Here is a 10827-nt window from a genome sequence, read left to right on the forward strand (position 1 = left end):
GCAATGAGGAGACTATTCAAGCTGGTCCCCAGATGCTCAGGGCATCTTGCAGCTGTCTGGGCATCACTGCAGCAACACGCAGCTGTGTTACAAGTACAGCTTGGGCTGGGGGGCATTTCTGAGCAGACTAGATGCTAACTAGGCCTTGAAGCGAAGACTCACTTCCAGTCCCTTTCGCTTAAGAAGAGTCAAAGAAATAAAAGAACCAGCAGGTCCTGGGGCCAATATAAATATAATCGGGGGAAAGCAACCAACAAAAGCACAATTTCAAATATCATCTCTTCAGTTTCCACCACAGGACTGGTTATCTCCATAGAGATGTACCTGGAAACACGCTGTCTTAACTTAGCACCATGCTGTTGGGCTGGCGTAGCCTACTGGATCGATAAAGTTGTCCTCCAATGCTGGAGGACTAGATTATTAGTGGAATTTTGTACTACACTAACACAACAGTTCTGCAAGAAATTCAATTATTGATTCTCAGTGGGAGAGTGCAGGAGAGGGCATGTGATACGTGCAGTTATCGCAGGAGCTGTCATGTTAACACCCAGGGCTGGGGCTCAGGATTTGCCATATCCTTGACCTGGCAACAGGGCTTCGAGAGAGAGAGACATAAACACACAATCCAGTTCATTCATTGTTTTAGATTTAAATAGCTGTCGCAGCTGAAGTAGTCAGGAATCATTGCTCCTCCATTCCAGGACTGTGCAAAAAGTATGATACCTTTAATTCTCCGCCAAGAGTTTTAAGAAAACTAGAGCACTGAGCGTCTTGGGTTCTGCAAAAGATAGAAATTGTCCACCATTTAACTGGGTCATCTCCAACTTCCTGCTGCTGCACGGGTGGAGCACCCCTCCATCCTTTTCTCTCAGATACTCACTGAACTGTTACACCTATACAGAATAAAGTCTGCAAGAAGTAGCAGAGCTGCCATTTACAGGCAAAAAACCAGCCCCAAGAGGCCTGGTAACACATATGTGGTGACAGCGGGGCCAAGACCCAAGCGGGGTCTGGCACAGCCGTGCCCGCACACAGCAGGGATTGCAGAGCAGGCACAGGGCACGCAGCAACCACACTGCAAAGGGGCACCCCGGCACCGGGCTGGCCAGGGCGGAAAGGGCAAAGGAGCTTCACTCAATCCCTGTGCTGGCAGAGTCTGCTGGCGCAAACAGCTAACGTTATTTGCTGGCCCGAAGTTTGGTCCTAGAAACAGGACTGAAGCCACTGAACATCTTCAAAACTAAACTTTCAGCTGGAAACTAGTCTCATTCATTAGGGACTTGACTGGATTCAGAGGAGCGGAGAAGGCAAAAGGAGACACAAGAGGAGCAAGGCAAAAGTCTCCAAGTTCAAGGACCAACGCAGCTCATCCAGCATCCAAACAGGAGCACTTCAGAGCAGGGGGCCAAGTCATCAGGTGATGAAGGTCCCCTGCAGTGAGGAGAAATCTGCCCTCTCTGCCTGACACAGCAAGGCAAGGCTGAACCTGTGTACATGAGGATCACAGGCTCGCAGGGTTAAGTCAGCAGGGGAGGAACCTCAGAGGTCTCCAGGCACACCTCCTGCTCAAAGCAGGGCAGCTATGAGATCAGACCAGGTTCCTCAGGGCTTTATCCAGTCTGGTCTTGAAAACCACCAAGGATTTCAAGGAGGCAGCACAACCTCCCTGGGCAACCTATTCCACCGCTTCTGTCCTCATAGCGAAAAACCTTTTCTGAGCTCAAGACCAAGCTAAACACTTAAAAACAATGTCTCTAAGGTGCATGTTAAAACCTCCATATACAGATTGGACACTTACCCATCCCAATAATCAGAAAGGTATTCAAAATCCACATCTGCTTTGTACTCTCTTTAAAGAATCAAACGTGTAAGACCATTTTAACTGTATTTTTATCCCCTTTTTAGTTCAATTTCCAATAAAGAGAAAGCATCATTTTCATTGACTGTGTTTTTATATCTCTTATTTTAGGATGTGACCAGCATTCACAATCTCACAGTTTTTTTCTAGGGCTCTGCTGTCAGCTTTTGCAATCCTGCCTTTTCCTTCTGCCCCAGGGACTGGTCACCTGCCATGATCAGAAGCTGTGGCTGGTTTGAAGCGAGTTGTAAGTAAATGTGTGTTGTATCCCAGCAGGGTTCCCAGCACATTTGCCAGACAGTCACAGTGCATGAAATCGCAAGGACTGCTAGGAAACAAACTGGGAGTTTGACAAGGACTGGAGATCAGGCATCTCTCAAGGCACAAGCTCTGAGCTTAACCCCTACAAAGTTCATCACACTCCATGTAGCAGCAAGTGAGCAAAGGAAATTTAAGAAAGAGTTAGATTGTTGGGGTTTTTTCTTTTCTTTTAAACAGACCGTCACAGAAGGGAGCAAGAGACCCAGGCTCAGTACTTTGGTTTACCTGCAAAAGACTGAGATAGATATGCACCTTCTGCAGGCTTAAAAATCCTGGGTTTTTTTCCTGCTGCTAAGATTAAATAGTACTCTATTTTAAGATGACTGTTTTCAGCCTCTGCAATAGTGGCATGGGCTTCTGAACTAAACAAACCTGCTGATACTAAACCCAATTAATGCCTGCTGTGAGCAAAACTACCTGAGCCCAAGTCCGGTGTTGCAACCCACAGCACAGTGGGAAGGGCAGCACAGATCCCCCCCAAAAAGGGTGAAAGCTGAAGGCCTGGTACTCCCCAAGAGAGCTCTGCAAATGGCAAACCGCAGTGGTAACCGTGGCAAGAGTGAAAGGAGGGAAATTTTTCTTTTTTTCCTTGATTCCTACTATCAGTAAACACCAGAGGGAAGGAATCTGCTGCTTCTCTGTGTCATCCTGGTCAGGTTGATCTGCCACGCCGGTGTTACCGTGCTGTCTGCAAAATTAATATTTCAGCTAAACCCCCTGAAGCCTTCCCTCTACATGAAGGCTCAGGTCTGTCAGGGCCAACGCCTACTTCCACAGACATAGCAGTTTTGATTTTCCACGAGCTTCTAGCTGGCACTCAGGAGCCAACTCAAGAAAAGCACGCAAAATGAGCAGGATTGCAGCTGTACCTTCACGTTAACCAGCAGTTCCCACAAGTTGCGAGGAGGCATCACAATAGTGGTGTTCAGCTCGATGACGTAGCACTTATCCAGAGTTATGTCATGATAGGCTGTCAGACCCTGCATTCCAAGCAGAGAAATTAAGGAATTGAGCCCTTCGCAATGAAACGTGGCTGTGAAGACGGGTGAAAAGAGGGAATTCAGGGAAGACAGGAAACTGCTTTAAGCAACAAACCTGTCCAAGGACCTCCCTACCAAGCAAGACAAGCAGGTTGGAAAATCTCAGAGAGGGACTCAGGAAGGAGAACAGCTCAGTAACAAGATCATCATAGACATATGTGACAACAGCAACAGCACTAGGCCATGAGCTCAGCCCCATGCTACGCCCCCAAAGGCCCCAAGAGCTCCTTACTCGCTGGAAATCATGGATGATATCCGCAGGGTCACTCCCTCCAAATTGGGGCACTGGGACGTTGATTTGCTCGTAGTTCTCCTCAATGTAAATCTTGACGTCTTCATGCAACTCCAGCTGCCCTTTGAACGGCGAATACAGCGAGTCTTCATAAAGGACGCCGCAGTGAAACACGCTCTCGCGGGGCATCTGTGGGGACGAGATCCAGGTGGAGGGACAACACTCATACACCCCACTAACAACTACAGCAAACACAGGAGGAAATGTTTCCATACTGGGTAAAAACACCCTTTTCAAACAGATGGTGAGAATATCTCAAGATCAGTCTTTTTACCAGAAACCATTCTTGTTGAAGGTAGTCCAAAACACCCTTGTGGAATGATCACGTCTCCCTTCCTGCTAGCCAGGTCCAAAGGGAGTAAAGGATTCCCCATGGGATTTCACAAGGGGTAATTCAGAAAGGCAAACTGACTACCTGTAGGCTCTTAAATTTCATAACCAGGCTGTTCACATCCTTCCATAGACACGGCTTCCAGTAACTGCATTTTTCTACATAAGGCATATAAGCTTGGGGCTAGCAGACTATCATTTCTAAAGGCACTTGTAGCTTGTATATGCCAAACGCACCAAAACAAAGCGGCTTCGCCTCACTGCAAAACAGGAGCTGCTGCTCTCCAGGGCTCCAGAAGCACAAGCGACAGGTAAGACAGCTAACACAGAGTGATGAAGTCTGAGCACAAAGATCACAGGGACAAGCTGCCGCCATTGGAGACTGAGACATAAAGGCCCCATTGCCCTGGACCCAAACGCATCTCTGACCATGTTGAACGGGCTTTCCCATGTAATTTATGGGAAATTTGGTATTGCAGGCAGGCAGTGGGGGTGACAACGGGTGGCCCCAAATGGGCCAGCGGACATTTCCCAGCCCTGTTCAGCATGCGCCGAGGGTAGGTTATTGACCAGGTGATGGACTGAACTCTGTCCATAATCTGGTTGATAATGTTCCCTCAATGCCAGGGGCTTCTTCTCATAACGAAGTTCTACACCAAAAGCTCTGCAACAGGGTTCCATCACACTAACACAGCAGTGTGTGGGAGGTTGAGCGGCCCTACAGCTGTCAGAGGGTTTCCAGATCAGGTATAAATGAGCATGGGTAATAAAGCACCATCTTAAAACAAAGCTTGCAAATTAATTTGACCGCACGAAAATTTATGGAGTAAGGGAGTGTATAAAAAGACTACACTGCTAAGTGGTTTAAGTGCTGGCTGCAGAGATGAAGGCAGCCAGCGGTCCTGGGAGAACTCACTCACTAATAGCGGCAGAACGAGGACTTCAGTGCAAAATGATGCTCTGGGGTTTCTTGGCTAAATGCTCAGCAAGCCACAGAGCTCGACAGTTTCCTCCTTAAAAAGCAGCTCTGCCCTGTCTCATTTGCTATGCTCTGACCCACCACAACACTGCCAGCCCAGTGGCTCAGCTAGGCCAGGCTTTGCAAAGACTGTGTGGAAGAAAAGGTGCTGAATTTAAGGGAGGTCGAGGGCTCACCTTCCATACCATCTCCCATTTACTTTTCACTTCTCCACTTGCTTTATTAATAGCAGCACCTATTTTTGTTACACCTACAGAGTTTTGCAGTGCTAGGGCCTAAAAAACCTACTGTAAAAAGCTGTTCCCTTGCCTGTACCTCCCTGCTCTCTTCAGGGCTTGCTCTCCCCTCATCACAACAAGCCACACTTTCAGACTACCTTACCCCTGACAGCATAACGTTGGGTTTAAAAGGCAGAACTGGCAGGATATTTTTATGGAGTTTTAAAAAAAAAAAAAAAAAAAAAAAAAAAGGCAAAACAAAGCCAGAAGGGAGGGGAAGAGGAGGGTTTCTGGAAGGCCCTTCCAGGCAGTCGGGATGGAGGAGAGCCTGAGCCTACCACTTAAGACATGCCTCGTCTGCGGTGCCCAGAGGACTGGCTCCTAAGTTACCACCGTGCAAAGCAATAAATAACAGCACCACCTCTTTCAAAGGTTGTCTGGCTGCTCCAGCTGAAGAGTCAGCAGTCCTTCCCGACTCGCCCCTACCTGGGTGATGAAGAAGTATCTGTACACATACATCGATGCAAAGACCAAGCCCAGGAGCAGTACGAGGAGACCCATGGTCAGGTAGCACACCCCGCTGAGCGATGACCTCCGGCCCTGCACCACAGGAGCTGGCTCCTCCTGCGAGACAAAAACAACAGCATCGGCCAGCTGCGGCTGCAGGGGATCAGAAAAGCTACTATACTTTATGCAAAGGCTGCGCATGAGTCTGTGGTGTGCGACTGAAGAAGGCAGGCACGTCCTGCAAAGCGACTTCACATCTGGTGGCATTCCGCCAAGACTAAAACACTTCTTGTGCATTTTCCTCTCCCACCCCCCAAATACATTATTTTTTTTTTTTTTACATATGTATGTGTGAACATACACATATATATGCATACTCTGCTTCCCACCAACTTCTCAGAACAAAGTCAAGCTTTGTTTCAGTGGGCGATAAGGATCGACCGAAAAAAAGGAAATCAGGAACTAACAGTTCCTGGCTACTAAATGTAACAGCATTTATGTATTTATACTCAAAAATTTTTGTTGAAATGCTGCCACTCTTCCAGCATTTTTCAGGGGAAATTTTTGAGATGGGAATTACTGGTGTTAGAGAGGTACCTCCTAGCCATGCTGGGGTGAGCCTACCCAAACAGCTATGTTGATCTCAACTTCATTTTCAAGCAGACTCCTGCACACCTTCCAGGAATATGGTCAGGGCATCAAAAGAAAACATATCTGCCTTTTTTAGAGTGCTGCTCAATCTATATAGAGAGGAGCCAGCTCATCTCATTACAGCCCTCAAAAAGGAGGGCAGTGCAAAGGCAGGGTTACCTCCTGGGGACCACTCATCCCAGCCTACGATGCTCTTGTTTTTACTACCAAAAAACCCTCCAAAATGTTAAGCAGGAAGATGTAAGGCCTTTCAGAAGCAGGTGAAAGAAGCCGGTTCAGAGATGCCCCAGTTTCCACACAGAAGAGCTGAAAGCTGCCCGCAGCTGAGCAGGCAGGCAGGGGAGAGATGCACCAGGGAGGGCTCCTGCAGATTAACTCCCTCTCCGCGGTACGTGATCCGATGTGTTTGATTAGGACTCTCCGCGGCTAGCTAGAGACCCGTACAAGCTGGAGGAACAGATTTAACAGATCTTTCCCGCCCCTGAGGCAAGGGCACCCCAGCATCCCCGGGGCACCCGTGGGGAGCCAGCCAGGCACGGATCCCCCCCCAGCTCCCCGGCACCTGAGCTCCATCGAGGCGCAGAACAGGGGCAGAGCTAGGATCCTGCAACCCCTCCGCTACCCGCTCCGCTCCCAGCTGACGCCGACTGCTCCAGCTATCGACTTTTTCTTTTCTAGCCACATTCAGACTGATAACTGCAAAGACCAAATTGCTTTGGGAGAGCTACAATTCCAGCACACCTCCAGGAGAAATTAGTCTATATTTATTTCTCCTTTATCCCAGCTGCTGAAAGATCCGCAGCACCTCTATTCACCACCAGCTCCCTACACTGAAGGATCGGTGTTTAATCAGTTTGTAACTGCTCTTCCAGCAAATAAAGGGATGAGCAAACTGAAAAATACCACATCTTCAGTTCACTTCCAATCTTTCCCTTCTCCTCCTTTTACACATGAGGGGCAGCAACTGTGACAAGCCACAAAGAACAGAAAAAAGAAAAAATCACATTACTAGAGTTAAGTTTAAAGGCTCTCTGACATGAACTGCTAGGACAGAAAAGTAACGCTACATGTCAAGCGTTTCACAAAAACAGATTTCCCCAGATACTTGTCATCAGAGAAGCAGTGCAGACAGTGGGGGTGAAAAGGAACGAAAATCTCTCCTGCTACTGACACTGAAGCACAGCTGAGAAAATGTTTAACGCTCCGCCAGTGAATTACATCCGAAAGGTGCCAGGTTCCCATGATGGATAATGCACTGCTCGCTTCCTCGGTGAGCTGCAAGTGCTAACTCCACAGAGAGCTTGGGGAGAGGGTTCAGAAGGACACAGCAGCTCAAAGAGGAAAAAAAATTACTCCCATTAAAAAGAAAAACTGTGTTTGAAGAATGGTAGGGAGGGGCAAATAAGCCCTCGCTGGTTTGCTATTTGCTAGAGCAGGTCTGCGCTCTTTGCACAACCAAAGACACTGTGAGACATCCCACCCCCCACCGCCGAAGGAGATGAGTTCAGCTCCCTATAAAGCATTCCTGGCTTTGGGAAAAATGCCTGAGTTTTGCATTTCGGGAGAAGGTGGGGGAAGCAAAGAAGAGCTTTGCCCTGGGAGAAGTTACGGAACACCAGGAAAAATGAAAAAAACCCTCAAATTCTAAGGGAGGAAAGAAAAACTCAACAGCAACCATTCTGATGGAGAGGAGATTAAGGCAGCAAGGTTAAAAATGCTGCCAGGCAGGCCAAGAGGAACAACTCACCACAGTCCTGCAAAATATTGCATAAAAATCATCCGCACAAACCCTCACTGAAACATGCATCTCCTTCCCCAGTCCAGCAGACTAAAAGGCCACCAGCCTTTGTCATGATGAATGAATTACAATTTAAAACCAACTACATGTCAGGTGGCACCCAAGCTTTGGGCTGGAGGTGTTCTCAGTGCTGACAACCTGTGGACTGAGCAGTGCACAACCTGCTTTAACAGCATTTCACCCAAGATAACAAATGTTCACCAGCTTGGAAAAATCCAGGCAGCTCCTTCCACAGGCTGCTGCCCCGCTCATGCCGCAACATACCTCCTTCTCCACAGGACCGCCACTCCCTGCAGTAGAAATGTGGGTATTTTAAAAAACAGGAGATCCATCGCAGCTGATTTCCGTCTGTTCTTGCCGTAGGAAAGCCTGGCTCCCCAGCAAGGGAGTGGTTTTCCCCTAAGCTAACTTTATCATAAAGAGAACCAGGCGGTCCCAGCAGCAAGATGCAGGAAAGCCATCCCTGCCAGAAAGACCCCCAGGACCAACCGGCAAACCAAACCATGCACCACACTCATGCCGCATGGCAGACTTTGCAGATCTGACAGCATTCCCAACCTCCATGAATTTCAGTGGTGGGCAAAAGAATTAGACCTGGTAGTGGGGTTCTCCTGAAGAGCAGATCACGCCTTCGAGATGTGCATTTCCACCGAGGACAAAAATCAAAACATTAACACACAAAAATGCTGTATGTTCACCAGATGTTTAACAATATTCCATAAGAATTCATCAACCAGACACTCTTCTTGCACTAAGCCATCCTACTAATTTTTTGCCGCAAACAACTATGGGTTTTTTTGGCCATGAGAAATGGGAAAGGTTAGGGCCAAAACCATCCCTGGGCAGAGGCAGGGACAGGTATTTCAGTTCAGCAAATGGACTTTCCTTTTCTTTTTCATTGTTTTAAACACAATATTCCAACAGATGAGCATATTTTACACAAAAATCAACATAAGGCCCTTCCTCCCCTCTCTAGGCTGTGCAGAGGACAAACATTCATTCACTTCTCCATGAACGAACAGATGGAAAAGCAACAGCAGCGGAAGAAGAGCACAATGTCCACGGTCCAGGCACTACGGATGCACACGCGAGGAGGATGCACAGACCGAGCCACAGCTCTGCAGAGTATCCCACTGTGATTTCAGGGCCGGAAAACCCTGCCACTCCACGCGATGATCCTTTCTCTGCTCCGTATTTCTCGGCACCGCCACGTGGTCCAGCGCCGGTGCAGGCAGGGGAGGCCACCACTTTGCTGACCCTACAGAAAGGGCCGGGCCGGCTCCCTTTCCAGGGGGAAAACTGGAAGAGGCCGTGAGCAGAGCTCCTTCCCCTGCGCAACCCGAGGGGAAGGCACAGCTCGCTCTTCCTCTGCACAGGCAATGGGGGAAAGCACCCATCTCTCAAGGAGAGCGCCTGCGTTCTTGGTTTTCTGCCAGGCATTGTCCTAGTACTTCACCCCACCGGGCGAGAGACAGAGGCAGCTCCAGCACGCAAGCCTGAATAACCAGACATGCTGACTCGGCTCCAGTTTGCAGGCGTAATTGCTTCGCAGACACTCAACCCAGAGCCTGGCAGCAGACAGGATATTGGAATATAAAAAGGAATTCCTTTCCTTGGATAAAATGGGCTCTTCACTATGCTTCAGCGCCCCGCCTGCTCGCGGGACCGGCGCAGGAACAGCACAGGCAGCGCAAGCCTGAATAACCAGACATGCTGACTCGGCTCCAGTTTGCAGGCGTAATTGCTTCGCAGACACTCAACCCAGAGCCTGGCAGCAGACAGGATATTGGAATATAAAAAGGAATTCCTTTCCTTGGATAAAATGGGCTCTTCACTATGCTTCAGCGCCCCGCCTGCTCGCGGGACCGGCGCAGGAACAGCACAGGCAGCAGGTGCCCAGATGGATGAAGTTATGATACGGACCATTTGGTGGAGGAGGCTTGAAATTAGCCTGAGGGGGGAAAAAAAAAAAAATCCTAATTCAGTCTTTGGGGATTTTATTCAGAATTTCAGGTCTCACTGAGGACATGATGAAAATAGCTGGTGTCCTGTTATCCCTATTTGTTACTGAATGGCTAAGGAGCACTCTCCTACAAGGGGTTGTGGGACAGAACCCTGGCTGTGCTTTACAGGTGTGATGTCCGGTCCACAGCATGGAAATCAAGTCCAAAAGCCAGAAGAAGACAGAGTAGGGAAACCATCAACGCCCACCAGGCACTGCCGAGGGCACCTACTGCTGAGCAAAACCCCCCCAGCTTCATAGCACTGCAGACATGGGGTCAAGAGGAGTTTGCAGCGTGGAGCTGAGCTTACCAGCCCCAGGTCAGTACCTCCGGCCCTGTGAGGCCAGGGAAGATGAGAGCCTGCAAAAGCATTAGCTCCCAGCTGGAAACTTCACTCCCTGGTGCCAGCGACTGGGTGTTTGCAGCACCTCGCTCATCCTCTGCATCCTTTCCCAGCCTGCAAAGCAGGACTAATGCCCACACGAGAGATTTTCTTACAGCAAGAACCATGTAGATTCCCAGCAGGACTGCCATGCCCTAGAGTCCTCCATCTTTTTGAAGAACTTAAGACTTTTACAAAAAATGCAGAAGTCCTTGGAGGTCCTGAGCCTTTGGACACACCACACTAGCACAAGCTGCTAACAGGAACCATACCCAGCAAGGTATTGCCTTTGATATTTCTCATGAATACAGTACAGGCTTATGAAAAATAGATACTTGATTCTATCACTCCTTCATCACGAATGTCTTGCTGAAGATGACAGAAGTGAGGAAATTAAAGGTATCATGTCATGCCTTGCTCCCTCCTGAATCGCACACTGCCTCGGCAG

At 48.7% G+C, this 10827-nt stretch overlaps 1 protein-coding gene across 1 annotated transcript in view; it reads right to left on the reverse strand.

Annotated features, from left to right (window-relative positions):
• ITM2C (integral membrane protein 2C) overlaps positions 1 to 5656 on the reverse strand; it is an 8344-nt gene extending 2688 nt beyond the window's left edge. The window contains exons 1-3 of the mRNA XM_009577660.1: positions 5525 to 5656; positions 3452 to 3640; positions 3049 to 3159 (exon numbers count right to left, since the gene is read on the reverse strand). Of these exons, the coding sequence (XP_009575955.1) occupies positions 3049 to 3159; positions 3452 to 3640; positions 5525 to 5599 (375 nt within the window). The 5' untranslated portion in view covers positions 5600 to 5656. The remainder of the gene's footprint in view (positions 1 to 3048; positions 3160 to 3451; positions 3641 to 5524) is intronic.
• Between the last annotated feature and the right edge of the window lie 5171 nt (positions 5657 to 10827).

This window comes from Fulmarus glacialis, unplaced genomic scaffold (genome assembly GCF_000690835.1).
Source record: "Fulmarus glacialis isolate BGI_N327 unplaced genomic scaffold, ASM69083v1 scaffold38395, whole genome shotgun sequence".
Lineage (NCBI taxonomy): Eukaryota > Metazoa > Chordata > Aves > Procellariiformes > Procellariidae > Fulmarus > Fulmarus glacialis.